The 17,402-nt window shown below is 45.7% G+C and overlaps 1 protein-coding gene across 9 annotated transcripts in view; it reads left to right on the top strand.

Moving 5' to 3' along the window:
- ZNF462 (zinc finger protein 462) overlaps nt 1–17,402 on the top strand; it is a 145,015-nt gene that overhangs the window by 102,578 nt on the left and 25,035 nt on the right. For all 9 annotated transcript variants that reach the window (XR_007146152.1, XM_047829384.1, XM_047829394.1 and 6 more), the window contains 2 exons: nt 7,842–8,109; nt 10,018–10,154. Coding sequence is in view for 8 of the 9 variants with exons in the window: in XM_047829384.1 (XP_047685340.1) it covers nt 7,842–8,109; nt 10,018–10,154 (405 nt within the window). In the remaining variant the exon portion in view is untranslated. The remainder of the gene's footprint in view (nt 1–7,841; nt 8,110–10,017; nt 10,155–17,402) is intronic.

The raw sequence follows: 17,402 nt of genomic DNA, 5'->3' as shown, positions 1-17,402 counted from the left end.
AAAGGAAATGCTTGGAAAGTTGCGTCGATGATTTGTGGTTGGTGGTATCCTTCTGGATGCCAAGTTCTGCTCTGTGTTAGTAGCATGAAGTAAACAACAGGTACCTTGAGAAACAAAAGGATTAAATGGAGTTTCCAAAGGATTCAGATAGAACTCAAGAAAAATTATTAAATAAGTAAACTTTTGAATCTGTGTATCATCTTGACAACATACTGTTTAACATAAAATGATAGGCGATGGATGGATGGATAGATAGACAGACAGATAGGCCTAGATTTAGGAAAGTTGTCCACAAATTCAATCCAGCAACATTCTCCTAAACACCTTTCTTCATGAAAGGACCAGGAGTCTCTGTGGCCGTAAAAGCACGTGAGGTACCGTTCTTGCCGATCTAAAATGTAAGTTCCGTAAGGACCCTTGTTTTTTTTCACTGATGTATCCCAAGTGCTTCGAGGTGCCTGGCATGTAGATGATTCTCAATAAGTATTTTCTAAATTAATGTAAAATTGGGGGCAAATACATAGATTGAAGCAGTAGAAACTCTCATTTGATGTAATCAATAGCCACCTTCTCAGTTACATTTGAAAGGTTCTAAAGGTAGGGAATCTTTTTTAAAATGCCTTAAGCATTTTACTTTCACTTAAGAAATTGATTTCTTCATCAGTATTGGGACATACGGTCAAGCTTATGTATTTGAGTCTGGGTCCTTTGATTGGAGTTCCCTAGTTCCTCTCTTACATAAACCACAGGCACCTACATTGTGTTATGTGCCAGTTCCAGATTCAGTTTCTTTTAAGTGGAGTGATAATTTAGACATTTGTGGAACAGTCTTAGAGCAGAGTCCTTCTAGATTTTTATGTTCTCAATCTTTTATAGTTGGTCCTGCCAAAACATAATTTGACAGAAAATTTTTTTTTAGCAACTTGACTTTATCAAGTCTTTTCAAAGTATTCAGTGTAGCTTCATAGAAATGACACTTTATACCCATATTTCATCATGTTAGGTAATACTAATTAAATTGAACAAGCTCAGGAACAAATACAACAGGTACAAAGAAGTCTGGGGGAACATGAAAGTGTAATGAGACCAGGATGGGAATCTCAGTGCGTCTGTGTTGACGAAGCACAGAGGAGAGCAGATTCCTATCTGGATGGTTGGGGAAAATCGTCATAGAACAGGTGACATTTCAGCTGAGCTTTGAAGGATGGGTAGGTGTTTGCCAGCCAAAAAGAAGAGGAAGAGCACTTAGTAGCCCTGATCAAGGATTCCCAACGATGAAATAGGTAGAATGAGCAAGGAGTTGGGAACTAGCCAGAAGTGAGGCTGAAAACGGGCTCTGGGGCCGAACTGAAGAGCTCTGTGTACCGCACTAAGGAATCGAGACTTCGCCTTTGGGCGTGGGGCCCTCCTCCTATGGTAGCCATGTAAGTGATGCATGCTACAGGTCTGTGACGTGCACGCAGGCTGAACTAGAACAGACGTCAGAGGAAGGAAGACCACATAGGCTGTGAGAGCTGCGCCCTCACGTTGTGAGGACCTGAGTGGACAATGGGAAGCGAAGACCTACAGGGAGAAACGATTGGAGCCGAGTATGACACACGTCTCCAGGACGTGGCACTTGGCTGAAGCGCTGTCGCCACAGGGCAGTTTGGAGGAAGAATCTCACGGTATGAAGTTGGACGAACTGGTGAGCTGTTCACTGACATTCAGACACGTGGGCAAGGGCGCAGAAGGGAAGTGTGTGGGCAAAGAGGAAGTCAGTCTTCAGCATGTTGGGTTTAAGGAGTCCGAATTTTTTTTTCAGCTTTAGGTGAAGACTCAAATCAACTCAAAGCTCAGCTGGGTTTCCCATCGCAGCAGGGTTCTCTCTCCCCACCCAGATACCTGGGTCACTAGCACCCAGGTGAACATACTTGGACTATTTTTGTCCCCAGGCTCAAGTTTATTAGCAGTGGGGTGGTAGAAATTGCATGGCATTCCAAAAGTTTCCTGGCTGTTCACTCAAGTAGGTCTTTAACTGCCCTCATCATTGTTAGTGTGCCCTTCTCCAATTTTCTGTGATTTCTTGGCTGGAAATAGCGGGCTGTATTTCCAGCATATTTGGGTCCCACCCACACCCCCTCCATACTTTGGATATTTACAATATTTGTGGTTAAATTATCCACAGGTAATATTCTATTTCTGGTTCCTTTTGTACCAAACCTGAGCTGCTCAATCGCCTGCTTTTCTAAAGAAAACTACAATTCGTGCATTAGTTTGAACTTTCTGTGCTATGTTAGAAGATTTTAAATTCTCCCTCATGCAGTGTACCCCACTCTTGGGTGTATGTATTTTTCTGTTCAAACTCATCCTCTGATCTTCGTTCCTTTTCCCTGTTGGAATTAAGTCAGTTTTTCTTTTTTCTCTTTTTTTTTTTTTACAGTTTTTTTTTGAGTTTATTTATTTTGAGAGAGAGAGAGAGAAAGAGCATAGGTTGGGGAGGGGCAGAGAGAGAGAAGGAGAGAGAAAATCCCTAGCGGGCTCCACACTGTCAGCCCAGAGCCCTACACGGGGCTTGATCGCATGAACCGTGAGATCATGTCTTGAGCTGAAACCAAGAGTCAGACGTTTAACCCACTGAGCCACTCGGGTGCCCCATGTCGCTTTTTCTCATGGTGATAAGAATGTAGTTACTTCATTTCTATTTATGACTTGAGGTGGAAGTGTTGGTGAATTGAACATTCCAGCGTCTTCATGTCTAGTGGTGATTTCATTAATGAACACACTAATACTAGTTATTAAAGGACATTCAAGTTTCTCTTCATATTCCCCTCGTCTCTCCGAGACCCACATTTCATCAGTCACTGCATACTGATTTTGCTTTTTCTCCACTAGTTCTTTGTGGATGCCTCTATGAAGACGTTTATTTTTTGCACGGAATCACAGTTATTTACATGTCTATCCGGGAGCCGCTTGAGGGCAGGAACCCAGTCCTACTGCCCCAGAACGGAGTCTCCTGTTGATTTTGATGTACAGTATATATTTGCGGACAAATGGATATAATTTAATCACTTGCCCCCCGACCCCCTCTACAGTTTGCTTCTCTAAAATCCTTTGTCTTTTATTTTCTCCTGGTACTCGGTTTGCACTGACCAAAGAGCCTGCCTCCCAAAGTCTGCATGAGAATCTAGCTCAAATGTAATTAAATGTCGTTGCTGGCACCAAGATTCTTCTGCGACTTTTTCACCTTCACTCACTTCCTCTCTGTGGAGCTGCAGAAAATTGAGAATTGATCGTCCTGTACAGCTTCCTTTTTGGATCACTCAGTGCATAAGGGGGCTGTCCTCCGCAGCTCCTACAATTTACTGCCCAATTGATTCTTACTCTTCCTTGTGTCTCCCTTAATCTTGGAATAGTTAAATTCTCCCATTACTGTGCATTTGTTCTCCTTGCCTCTTTTGTTCCTTCAGTCAATGGGGTGAGCTTGCAAGACGTGGAGAAGACCTGTGTTGTCACAACAGCTCTGCTCCCTCCCCTGCTACACCTGAGCTCTGGAAAGGGGCCCCTTGTGTCTTCCTTGGCTTTGAGTCCCTAGAGCCAGCACACAGCCTGGCACTGACAGGGTGCTGACCAAATGTGGGGAGCATCAGAATATTCAAGAAAGCTTCATTCCACTCCCAGAGTTGACTCGTTTGTCATCTGCCCGTATAAAATTACGTTTTTTGTGATCGTTTCTGTGCTGGCTAATTTCCGGAGAAAAAACAAGAAAAAAAAAAAACCAAAAAACCTCTCGAACTGATAGTCACCTGGGTTTGGCTGGCATTGTGGGAGCTGGAGTATGGCAAGAAGAAATCTTCCGTTTCTCCAAGAACATGGCTACGTGAGAGGGGCAAGAGGTTTCATCTGGAACCCCGCCCCCTCCCTGGTTTGAAATCCTGTCCCAGAAGCCCCGGAAAGTACCCGTCTCCCAACCATGTACATTTCTTTTTCCAGGCACATCCCACCTGAGGAATTTCAGAGCATTATTATTTGGGGGCAGTTTATCAAGCATCTAATGAAAGCATGACATTTGGGCTGGCTGGTTTCCCATCTGGGTATTTGCAGTGCTCTCCTGTGCCACCTGCTTGTAGAATTGCCTCCTGTGTGATCGCAGTGTTTTGGTTCTATAAAACGTCTTGAAGGTTTGGAGATTCTTTTTCTTTTCGACGAATCTTGCTTTATTTTTTTCCTCCATGTCCTCTGAAATGCTTATTTTAGTGTTTCCTTTCACATCCAGTTTACTGTTATTTTCTATCCTGTTTTCATTTCTATCTGTTCTGAAATTATTTTCCCAAGTATTTCAATTTTTCTGTCACCTTTTCTGTCTCCTCTCTGCTACATATTTAGCATTGATGGAACACCCTGATGTTCTTTCTCGTTCTTCTGATGTGCATCGTGGGACCTGAGGTCACCATTAGATATAGACGCCTGATGGGCAAGACTATAGATTTTAGAGTCAGACAAATCTTTGTCCAAATCCAACCTCTGCCTCTTACTAGCTGTATAACCAGCTGTGTTGACTACCTTATCGATGAAATTGGGATGAGAACTCACACTGCACACCATCGTTGTGAGAATTAATTGCTGGCTGTTCAATAAATTCCAAACCCGTGTCTGTAAGCACCATGACCATCCACACTAAAAGTCTAGTTTGATCCTGATTTTACAAAATAGAATTCTTTCCATGGATAGTTTACAAAATGGATAGCTAATATGACTTAGATTTATTTTACACCTACAGCTGTACACTATGACGTAATTTCTAAAACTTTGCACATAAATAGAGTCACAGGTCAGAGAATTAAATTGATAGACTGCATATGTCCGGGTTGGGTCAGGAACATAGGGACCAGCATCATCTCTGCCGTTGGTTCCATCATAAGTATTCCTGGCCATCCAGGTGACAAAGACGTAGCCTGGTTTAGTTTCCCACTGGATTTACACTCCTGTGGTTCTGCTGCCGTATATCCCAGTGACCGCAAGCCCGGCTGTCTGAAGCACAGAGTGGTTTCACTTTCCATAAGCTTGGAATGAAGAAAACGGTCTTAATGATGATTTTTAACCTTGGTGATGTGCCCTTCAGTACTAACAATCTGTTTGCCTTTCTAACCTGGGCACAAAACGACCCTGTTCCTGCTCTTCAGGCTGTGTCTTGTGAACAAGCTGGAATTTTAGGTAGTTAGCAAGTGGGCTTTTTTAAGATGGGTGAAATCATACACGCTCGCGTCTTTGTCACTTTAGTGCCCAAAGTGCTAAAATTGTACATTATTCACAAACTCCCAAGTGAGAGAGAATGAGAGACATAGTATATCTTGGCACCAGAGAGGAAAGTAAAGCTCTAAGGAGACCCAAAACGTTGTAACCTAGGCTTTACTACAGATGCACCATAGGCGGTGAGGTTTTGCCTGTCTTTGTAAATGAACCACCTGTCCATCTGATTTTAGCCAGGCAAAAAGGAATTCATAGCATGATACGTGAGGCTGTTCCTTTTGCCATTTAAGACGGAAGGGCGATGAGCCTCCCTTTCTTGGAATGCTTTTCCTACGACTTCTTGCATTTCTATTTCTTCAAGTTTCATATAACATATATATGCTGAAGTCAAAATTTAGAATTCGCTTTTTGGGATGGATGGAATAAAATGCAGTAGACCCTAGAGACAAGAAAAATGTGTTAAATCAAAGGAAACTCCCTTCCGTTGGACGGAGTCTCCCTAAGAGATTAGCGTAGGTGTTAAGTTGGGCTGGATGGAAAGCAGGGGGAGATGAATTTACGTGGCCTGTTATCTGCTTGGGAAAAACTTACTTCTTTATGACTTCTGCTGTAAAGGGATTGACGTTGTCAGGGGTCTGTCTGTCTGTCTGCTGTGACTAGCAGCTGACCGGCAGGACTTGCTGAGTTGGGTGCTGTGTCTTGTTGCTGGTGGCCGCTTTTTGAAAAACGGACTGTTCCTTGGGGTGTTTGTTTCTGGTCTCTGGGTAGATTTGCGGGTGGCAGACGGCTCACGGGCCGTGGACCTGGCTTTGGCCTTGCTGGGCGCGGAATTCCAATCCCGCAGAGCAAAGAGCAAACAAGAGGAAGGATGGGCTTGTCGGGATGGTGGCTGGGCAATGCCCAACCTGAAGTTCAAGCCTGTGTTCACAGGAGAGGCGGAATGTGCCTCGTGCTTCACTGTGCGTGTATTTTAAGCAGAAACTAGTCTTGAGAGCTTAAATAGAAAACATCTCGAACAATCCATGAAATGGTAAACAAACCTGCTATTGAAAGAAAGAATGAGAAGTTGACAATTGCGGTATTGTGATCCTGAGTGGGTTCATCAGCTAGGGCTGAGGAATAAAGAAACCAGAGATAAAAGACTTGGGTAAAATGAATTCACTTGTGTCATTCCTTTCTTCCTTTGTCTTCACTTTACACCTGGTAATGAACCCAAGGAGGCTCGGAGGTATTGTTCAAGTTTCCTTTTGTTTTATTTTTGTGTGTGTGGCAGGTTTGTTTACAATTTCCAAAGGGGTTTTTCTCAATCTTGAGGAATACAAATTGAGGGGGGGGGGGAGAGGAGAGCAAGAAGGGAAGGTATTTGAGGATTTTGAAGACAGGAGGTGGCCTCACAATAAGGGAGGCTGCTCTGTTTTTGTTTTTCTTCTCCAAGAGGCCGACGGGATGGATGGACTCTGGTTTCATCCAATACGGGTTTTACAGAATTCCTCCACGTCCTGCCTCGGGGAATCGGGCTTTGGAAAATTAAGTGTCCATCAAATCAGGAGGAGGCTGGTACAGTTTCTATCCCCTTCCCCCCCCCCCGCCCCCCGCTTTTTGAAAGCCTTAAAAAAAAGAGCCCTTTGTTGTCTTTTCAAGGAAAGTTACACTGAAATTCATCTGTGTGGTATTCATGGACTTCATTTGTGCCAGTCATAGGCAGCCGTAGGTTCTGCGGGACAATGGTGTTGAATGCGTAGCCCCAACACTCAAAGCAGCGTGTTGGGAAAAGGTTCAAGACCTTTCTTTTACTCTCTCTCTCTCTCTCTCTCTCTCTTTTTTAAGAAACGGAGATTTTCCCACCTCCCATCTAGATCAGATTTCTCCACCACATGCCATTGAAGCTTCTCAGGGCTAAGATTTATGCCTGTCATTTCCCGACATTTTCCTCCGAATTGCAAACTTTAAAATACCTTTTAGGGAAACTTATTTGGAGTTTCATTTTAATGGGATTTATGAATAAATCTCCATCTTAATGCTGACTAAGCTTTAAACATCCATTCCAGGAGAACACTATTAGATCTTTATATTTTAAATTTTAAATCATTTGACTGTGAAGGCATAAAACATTTTTATATTTGTGAGCACCATGTGCTCGAGCATTTCTGTTAAAGACCTTTCCCCGCCCCCCCCCCTTGAATAATTCTGGGCTCCAGAGGAGGAGATATTGCATCAACTACTTTCCTTTCTCGTGTGGATGCCTGTGTACCTTCTTGCATTTATTCCTCTCCCCTGCAAGGACAGGTATACTTTGGCAGCCTGTTGCCATGCTGCGATTTCCTTTTTAAAAGCAGTTTATTTTCTTCCTTCACTTTGAAACCTTTAACCTCAGAGTTTTATTTTTAAATGCTGTGAGCCCTCAAAGTGCAATTAAAAGAAGTGATGCTTTCTTCCTACCTGCCTTTCCCCAGATCTGTGTTGTAGGATGTAAATGAAGATGAAAGACGGATCATAGTCCTCATCTTTAAAAAAAAAAAAAAAAAATACTCCAGACTAATGTCGGGGCTTTCAAGTGTCAAACCTCTACTGTGTTCTCTGTGTCCGGTCTCGTTTTCCCCGTCTGTCCACAGACTCCTCCTACTCAGAACCTCCAGATGTTCAGCAGCAGTTGAACCACTACCAGTCCGCTGCCCTGGCAAGGAACAACAGCCGTGTTAGCCCCGTGCCTCTTTCTGGGGCCGCCGGGGGTGCTGAGCAGAAAACCGAAGCTGTTCTTCACTGCGAATTCTGTGAATTCTCCTCTGGCTACATCCAGAGCATCAGACGCCATTACAGGGACAAGCATGGCGGGAAGAAGCTCTTCAAGTGCAAAGACTGCTCCTTTTACACAGGCTTTAAGTAAGTGACATGAAGAACAGCTCCGAAACACAAGGTGGCTGCGCCTGTTCCGCCCCTCACCACACTCTTCCCTACACTCTCCTACTTGGAGCTCAGGGGAGGCCCTGCCCGTGGGATGATACAGGCATTAGGTCCAATCTTCACAAAAGGAGGCTACTTCCAGAGGACTGCTTTGGGGTTTGTGAAAGGGGTTTGGGATGAAGAGCTCTATCAGAACAAACGGATTTAAAAATTAGAGCCAGTGGTCACCCAGGAAGTGTGAGTTTGCGGTAAGGGATTTCTCTGGCCCAGTGCATGAAGCAATGAGTGTTTTTCCCTCGGAGGACTATCCTCCCTTTTTTAAATTTGTCTTTGAAAAAAATATGTATATGTTTTTGAAAGCAAAGTGAAAGTCAAGAGAACCCAGCAATTGTGATTTCCCTGCTCCCCTTATAGAAGATTCGTATTTCTTAAGATCATATTGTTGAAAGACAGCCAGAGAATCAAGACTCCAGCACTGTGAAGACTAGAACTGAGCCAATTTTAGGGAGATGGTTCCAATCTGGAAAAAGATAATCCAAAGTCCCCTTTGCTCCTGTGTAGAACAGAATTGGCGAACTCAAAGAATGGAGTGTGTCCAAGGGTGTAATCTAGACTCTTGTGATTTAATCTCATCCTGTGCAACACTGTTGAGGTTAGTGGTTACAAGTGGTTACCTTGGAGCCTGACTGCCTGGGTTTGAATCCCAGCTTTGCCACCGACTGGCTGTGTGACTTCGGACGAGTGCCTAAGCTTCTCTGTTCCTCCCGTTCCTTACCTGTGAAAAAAAGATAATAATACTACCTAACTTATAAGACTCATGTGAGGAATAAATGACCATTCTATCCAAAGCGCTCAGAATAGTGCTGGCACAAAGGAAACACTAATAAGTGTTACAGTATCACGGAGAGCTATTCTAATAATGTAATAGTAGGTGCTATGTTACAGATAGAGGCTGTTACTGTCTCTTCCTGTTGCAATTAAGACCAGAGCCTTCGGCCACTCTAGTACTCAATATAGACCCCAGACAACAAGGCGGGCGAAAGTGGGCTTCGTGGCCAAAGAAAAACATGAATTGGAAGAACAAGTCTCTTTTCCACCAACATCTTAGTTGGGGGATTTTTTGGAAAATGTGTTCTATCTCTGGCTATTAATTTGGTTCAGTTGTTTTTCAGATAAATATGCATGTGACCTTAGAAACGGGAAAAGGCTAAAGACCCAGATGACAAGGGCCCCCTGACAGGTGTACGTGTCTCCCTGGAGAGAAGTACTTGCATTAATAAGAAGGGGACCTTGCCCATTAAACTCTTGGTTTCGTCCATTTTTACGAGACATTTAAGGCTTTGTAAATGCGGCAGTTTTTAAGAGGATGGAGGGGAAGGCAACGATAATCCTTCCTTCCCCCTTCAGGCTGTTACAACAGCCGTATTTGGTCTGCCGCCATGATGTCCCAGCCAACTCGCCCTCCCCACCCTTACCTGTGAAGAGTCACATGGGCAGCCAGTCAATTAGCCTGATTCTAGTCCCTCTCCTTCCGAGTGTGATGAGAAATATGTTCTCATAGGGATTTTGGTTTTATATTTTTAATAGGCAACTTTTAATCTTGAAGACTAAAGTGTATGGGGAAATCCATTGCTTTTCAAACTAAGCTGTGAACCCAGCCAAGTGGCAAAACTTTCAAAAAGAAGTTACCGCTGCACGACAATGTTCAGTTGTCTGAGGAGTGACCAAGGAGCCTGTGGTCAGCAACATGATTAACGACTACGACTTTGGCCCCTCAAGCTGGGGTGTCACACCCAGAGGCCCCGTAGGAAGATAGCCAGCAGGGGATGTGTGGGTGACATGATCCCCTATCACACTCATTGCCTGTCCCCCACACCTCTCTCCCAGATCTGCTTTTACTATGCACGTGGAAGCCGGGCATTCGGCGGTTCCTGAGGAGGGCCCCAAAGATCTCCGCTGTCCTCTCTGCCTCTATCACACCAAATACAAACGCAACATGATCGACCACATCGTGCTGCACCGAGGTAACCTTCCTAAATGGCGGTTTTCTTGGGGTACAGGGGTGAGGGTGGATTACAGGGACGCCCTCTCAGGGTGGCCTTGGCACCTTTTCCTTGGTCCCCTGTTCCTCACCTTCTCTCCAGGCAGGAAATCACGGGGACCGCCACAGTGACGGCAACGGTAAAAACTCCTTCCTGCTGTGAGGATTTCCTCCCCCTGGAGGGAGGCAAAGGTGCAGGGCTCTACCATGCATGCTTCTCTGGGGCTTCTCAGCGTCAGGGATTTTCACCTTGTCATTCCTCTGCCCTCACAACCTTGCTGAGGAAGGAGTGAATGAGAAACAGAATGGGCGGGTGAGGACTCATTTATAAAATGTGAAGAGCTGCTATATGGTTGTAAGCAATTCCCTGGAGGGAGACCAAAATGATGATTTCTGAAAAGCAGAATGCAGAGTTTCCCTTGAAATGGATGGAGAGAGAAAACTCTTAAAAATAAAAGTGGCCTGATATGTCTTAGAAATACCATAGGCTTCAGATTTAAATTCTGGTTTTAAAGCCTCTTGTATTCACCCGCTGTCTCGTCTATAAAAAGAGAGGACAGTCAAGCCTACGAAATAACGTGCAAAAGGTCTAGTGTGTTCCCTAGCGGAGGCATACCGGGTGTTCCGTAAATGTTGGTTCCTGTTGATAAACAGGGATATTTCTTTCAAGTCCTCTTTGGTTTTTCTTGCAGTTGAGTTTACTCTTGGCCAATTAAAACACTGTTAAACAACAGGCTTCCTCCGCATTGGAAGGAAAAATATGTTTATGTAAAAACTACTTTGTCCTAAAAAGATTCAAGCCAGAGGTGGATGGAGAAAGATTACCGGAATACCGCTGATCTCTTGCTGTTTCCATCATCTACTGATCTTTCCATCTGTCCTTCGTTCCTTCCCTCCCTCCTCGTCTTCCTCTTCTTTCTTGTCTGCCTTCCTTCGCCTTTAACCTTTCAAGAAGCTTTTTACTCTTTGCCACAGGTGCCTCAAAAGCAGTGAGTGTCTTCTGCCATCCTGCTGAGATGTCACTCACCCTGAAATGCTGCGTGTTTTCTGAGCATTTTCAAAGTTGCCCACATTTCCCCAGAGCCGCGGGCTTGGGCCACTGCATTTTGTGACACTTCGCCCATCTCTGCTGCGCGCCCTGCGGAAAGCCACCCTAACGAGATGTGAGGTCGCTGCCGGCCGGGACATCCGCCTGCAAGCGGGGAGAAACAGCATAGGAACATTAGGCGGGAATTCTTGGCCAGAGTGGTCCCACCCGGTGTTGCACCTGGGTCACCTGACTTCTGGTCCCCCGGCCCATGTGTCGTGGTGGCTCTGTGCCCCCTCCCAGTGCAGGGAGAGGCCGTGAGTAGTGTTGATGCTGAGCAAACAGAAATGGGGAGGCCTCACTTCTGTGGCTGATTCCCTCTGGGTTCCCATCTTGCTGCCTGGCGGAGTCAGAGCTTCACTGTCTAGCGAGCTCAAGGGTTTTCCTTCCCTGAGCCAAGAATTCTAGAAAGCGGGTAGGGGGCAGAGGGCGTAAATGCTAACGCTGGGAACGCTCCACTTGACGCTAAGTCACTCCTATCCAACGGCATCGTGAGGGCTAGTGCTATCACTTGTGTTCCCGCTCCACATGTGTGAAACAGGAAACTGACACAAACCGCTTTTTCTTTGATTTGCTCTAGTTATTTGCGGTCACCTCACAAAGAGTTTAAGGTATCTTAAAGGTGTTTGTGCAGCACTGTAGGATTAAAACAAATGGGGAGATCGGGACAGAAGTGCAAAATAAGAAGCAACTGGAAAGTCCCCCGGAAGTAGGAAGAGGTTCCCCAAGAGCTTGGTGTCCAGCATATGCCCTGAGGTGCTGTGCGCCTGTCAACGGTGGGCTGTGGATTTACTTGGCTCTGAGGTTCCAGCCTCCTGCGGCAGAGAAGCAAATGGACTTAGAGTGCCTGTTAGACCTTTGAAATTTGGTTCGGGAGATTTCCAGGAATCCTCGACACTGAATCCGGAAGGAATTTCTCCAGTGGGGTCCCCTGAAGGGGACCACGTACGATCTAGGGTGTATCATCCCCACCACAAATACAGTGGTAAGTCCCTCAGGGACCATGAGGGCCAGGCAGTTGAGCTGGAGTCACTCAAGTGGTAACCGTGCAGCTGTGAGTCAGCTCCATCCTCCGATCCTGTGACCCATCCATCATACTGCCCGTCACTGGTTACATACAGTCTCTTCTGTTTATTTGTAGAGGTGACTTACAACAAAAGAGCCATCTACATATATAAATACCGTTCTTCTCAGGATCAGAAAGCGCCCAGTCTGGAATAAAGGAGTATCTGGGGATTGGTAGTGATAATGACAACATCAATAACCACAACAGTCACTATTACTGAGTGCTCACTAGTACCTAGTGCCGCGCCGAGTGATTTCAGTATGTTATTTGATGGAATTCTCACAAAACCCTCTGTGGCGGGCATTACTGCTATCCCTGATAACAAGGGGAAAAGGTTCAGAGAGGCGGAGAGCGACTCAAGATCCAAATGACTAATAAGTGACCCACCTGGGTTCTGAACCCAGGCTTGTCTGCCCCACAGCCCATGCCTGTAACCAGCAGGTCACTGTCTCATCCTTGGGAGGTTGGTCGGTGTCACCCGTTGAGCATTCTAGTGGCGGTGGCAGCCGGGTCTGAGGATGGAGTTCCCTGTGGGGCTGGAGGTCGGAGATGAGGACCACTGAACCACAGGCGGCAGGTGCCTCAGGACAGCCATGGCTGCCATCTGTGTCCTGGCCTGACTTCAGGGTCCCGTCTCAACTCAGAGTGGCATCTCAGTGGGACGCTGGTCTTGACAAGTCAAGAGACGGGGCTGGGCATCTGCCTTGCAACTTCAGGGTGCGGCCGATCTCAAAGTAACAAGATGTGGTTCCTTTTGCACCTGTGCCCTCCTGGCTCTGCAGAGGAGTAAACATCTTTGGCCTCTAGGGCCTGCAGTAAGAGAGCTTTCTGAGGCCTTGGTTAATTAAAATACTTGGGACGAAAGGCAAGAAAAACACCTTCTGAACTGGCCCTGGACTGAGATCCTGCTTGCAAGAATAGAGTTTCCTTAGCTTTTTATGCCTGGACATAATGATATATTTAAATAGGGAGGAAAGGGAGGAGAATCCATTTCACTCATGGGAAATCTGAATGGGCAGCGATCATGGGTTTATGTTGGCTGTGGCCAAAAAGAGCGTACTGTTTATCCATGCATTCAGCAAGCATTCATTACGTGCCACACTGTGCTGGGTTCGTGGGCAAGATGAGGTGTAGGAGGGCGGGTACCTGCCCTCCTCAAGGAAATGAAGCATGTGCTAGCGAGGGATGGGTATCTAGGAGATTCACTGCGGCAGGCGTATTTGTGTTCGGGGCAGTGAAACGTGGTGGAGGGTGGTTTTCAAACTGAGCCCTGATGACATTTCAGCAGGCAGAGAAGACTGAAGGTGGGGTATGTTGGTTTCCTGGGTGGCTTAAAACACCAGTGTACTCTCTTGCTGCTCTGGGACCCAGAAGTCTGATCTCAAGTTGACAGACAGCAGGGCTGTGCTCCCTGTGAAGGCTCTAAACAAGAATCCTTCCTTGGCTCTGCCTGGCTTCCAGTGGCTCCCAACATCCTTGTCTTGTAGCTGCATCATTCCTTTCTCTGCATCTGTCTGCCCCTGACCTTCCCTGAGTGTGTTTCCTCTTCTTACAAGAACACTACTCCTTGAGCTCAGGGCCCCCCCCAATCCACTATGACCTCCTCCTGACTAGTTACATCTGCAGAGACCTATCCCGCTAAGGTCACTTTCTGAGGTTCTAGGTACACACACATTTCTGAGGGGCACTCTTTGACCTACTACATGGGGGAGGAGGAGGAAAAATTTCAACTGCTCAGGTAGGTGGAAACAAGATGTGTTGACAGAGTGGCATTAAGAGTGTTCTGAGAGGGGCTGAAGGGAACAGGGGGCAAAGCTGACGTGTGTTCTGGCCAAATTAGGTAGGGCTCGGATGCCAGTGTAGGAGTTTAAACTTCACTCAGTAGACAGATGGGAGTACCAATTTAGCAAAGATTGAAACAAAGCATTGGTAGACCCATTTCTTTGGGGAACTTGGGTGAGGTTAATTTGGTGAGATTGGCCATGATTGGACCAGTTTAGAAAGGGAAAAAGTAAGCCCTGAGATTTTTGTTTGAAGGAAAATGTTGGTGGTAGGACTTTTCAGTGGGTCTTCATTCAAGGCAACAAATATCTATTGAACATTGACTATTTGCTAGCATTCTTTTATGCTCTAGGGATACTGCCATGAAGAGTCAGTCAAGGTCTGTGCACCGAAGGAACTTGAACTTTAATGGGAAGAGAGACAATGAACAAGGGAAGAGATAGTTTCATGGGTACATTTCCACAGAGTTTCTCAGTTTCCCACCACAGGAAGCACGACCCTTTATGCATAGCTTTGCCTGCCTGTACCTTGCATACCTAAGTGCACCCGGAAAATTGGGCACAGACTGAATTATAGGGATGAAACACAGTTTTCCCCAAGAAGTTTATTTATAATTATGGAACTGTGTAATCACTGGGGCTGGTCTCCAGTTGGCGTATTAGCTTAGGGCTTCTGTGTCCCAGCCTGTAACCCCAGTACTGAGGCAAACACTGAATTTAACACTGAATCCTACAGGTGGGTGTCTTTTTGGAACAGAACTAATCTCCCCTAATTTATCTGATGTCTGTCATTTTTCTTGAAAAACAGAATACAGTGAGTTTGCCAATCTTTCATTTTATTTGTGAAAGTACACGTTCCATCCCCATCAAATACCTTTGCCTGTTGGAATTGGAGGTGCAGTTCCCAGCTTTCTCTAGCTTCACAGTGGTAGCCCAGCTAACGTCACATTTAATAACTTACCAGGAACCGTTGTCCTTATGTTTATGTGTGTCCGTTTACAGTTCTGTTTTGGAATGATTGTTTTTTTAGAAACTCTTGTTATGTTTTTAATGGCTTTCTAGTACTGGGCTTTTATCTCTTGTTTGGCTGAGAGTAATGGGTGGGGCTTTGGTTTTGGCCCAAAGTGGGTCTCCGCCCTTTAGCACGATCATTTGCATACGGGTTTGTTGGAGTGAATGACTTCCAAATCTCTCCATGCTTCCTTTACACTTGGCAGGTTGTGGGGAGGAAACCCATGTGTGTTGTGGTCTGCCTTTCAGGAAGAATTTTTACTTGGTGATTCTGGACTCCACAGTGATGTGGTTTCTCTCTGTTTTGAACAGAAATGACCCTCCGCCCTCCTTGTAGTTGCAAATCTGCCGATTTTTCCACTGAGCACCACGGGAGTTGATGGCACACACTTCTAGGCCCTTTTGCACCTTAGTTCCCGCAGGCTTCCGTGTGGCATACTCTGGGGTCCAGCCTCTTGGGTTTTATGTCCAGCTGCAGCCCCAAGCGACTTTTGAGTAGGAAGAGATGAGAGACAGAATCTATCTTGTAGTCAAACTGGTGAAGTCATAATATTTTTGCAGCCAGCTCTGGAAGCTGAGTCACAATGAGTGTGATTCAAGCCTTGGTTTTTTTACTCAAGGTAATTTTGAGAGGTGTAAAGTCAAGAAAGGCCCACAGTTGTCGCTGCCCCCATAGGGGGGAAAAAAAAGCCCTTAGCACTCAGCTTCTGTAGCCAAGACAGGGCTCCATCCATACCTGGAAACATTCCAGTCTCTAACTTTATGTCCTTGACTTGCCTCAATAATGAATAACCTCATTCAGAAAAAGGCCGGTGATTCGCCCGCCTTTCAAAGTCCGTCTGTCTTGTGTTTTATCTTGGTCATGTTAGCCATGTTTTTAGAAAGTGAAAAAAAAAATTAATGTCTTAGTAAAAGTCCATGTAAATAAGAGACTTGGGATGTTGGGAATGTCTTAGTTTGGAACTGGGAAGTCTTACGTTTCAGGGTAAGTGAGCAGGAAGTTTCCTATTATCTAATTCAGTAGATATTCGAAAGAAATTCAGATAGAGAGGGTTGCCTTAGAGATGCGTGTAGCTTTTGTATTCTTAAACGATTAGGGGGAAAAGCCTCATAAATACACCACGTGCAGATCGGATGTTCCAGGAGGAGGGCACTGGCCAAGGTCAGGCAGGAGACCTGTGTTTCCAGGTCACAACTTGGTTCTGAGCTAGAAGAGTGACTCTGAGGAAGTAGTTCACCAGACCAGTCCTCAGTTTCCACATCAATAAACTAAAGATAATAAAACTGTCTTGGCAGAGTGTTACGAAGAGAAAAAGCAACAGTGAGGGTAGAGTGCCTGACGGTACTTGAAACCTAGTGGGCTCTTGGTAAATCACCACAGTCATTTACGTGAGTTATTATTTAAACTCCAGAGTATTTTAGGTGCTCACGACTTTGTGTAAAATTCACTTAGACACACATAGTGAAATTGGAAATGGCCAAGAAAACTGACCAAGGTGGTAGAGGAATGGAAAGGGAGACCCATTAAAAAACAGGTCTGAAAGAAGCGATTATGTACAGGCAGAGGTGAAGCCTGGGGGCTGATTGCGTGGCTGTCTCCAAGGTGTTTGAGGCTTCGTTACATTGAACATTATACCAGCCGTTGTCCAGCTCCACTGAGCTCAACGGAACCAGAGCCAGAGGCAGAGGGTGGACGTAGTAGAAATGACAAAATACAGGAAGAGCAGAGCAGGGGGATGCATTCTCAAGGAAGGTGCCAGAAAAGTTTGTATCCGCACTTCCCATGAGCTCCTGAGGCGTGGGAGCTGGTCCCAGGGGTTGAGCCTGTACCCCTATCTCTTGCCGTGAGCACCAGCTTCCTCATGGTTTTTGTCCACGCGTGTCTTAACCCAGAGCAGCTGGAGGTGATGCTCAACACTTTGTGTAAGAGCAGCGGTGCTCGACCGACCGGAGTCCATCTTGCCTCCTCAGGGTGCGTTTGTCTGGAGGCATTTTTGATCGTCACTTCCGGGGAAGTGGGGGCGTGCTGGCATATGGTAGGTAGAGGCCAGGGATGCTGATAACTATTCTACAATGCATAGTCCAGCCCCCACAGTAAAGACTTATTTGGCCTCAAAATGTCAGTAGCGCTACTACCGAGAAACCCTGGACTCAAGGACTAGAACATCATAGCATGGGCTTTCTTAAGGCTCTGGCTGGCTCATGCCCGAGCATTTTTTCCCCCCGATTACACCAAATCATGGAACTGAATGGTTAGAAGACTGTTCAACATTTGCTATTCTAAGA

The sequence above is a fragment of the Prionailurus viverrinus genome, chromosome D4 (genome assembly GCF_022837055.1).
Source record: "Prionailurus viverrinus isolate Anna chromosome D4, UM_Priviv_1.0, whole genome shotgun sequence".
Lineage (NCBI taxonomy): Eukaryota > Metazoa > Chordata > Mammalia > Carnivora > Felidae > Prionailurus > Prionailurus viverrinus.
This window is presented reverse-complemented; position numbering and strand designations above follow the sequence as displayed.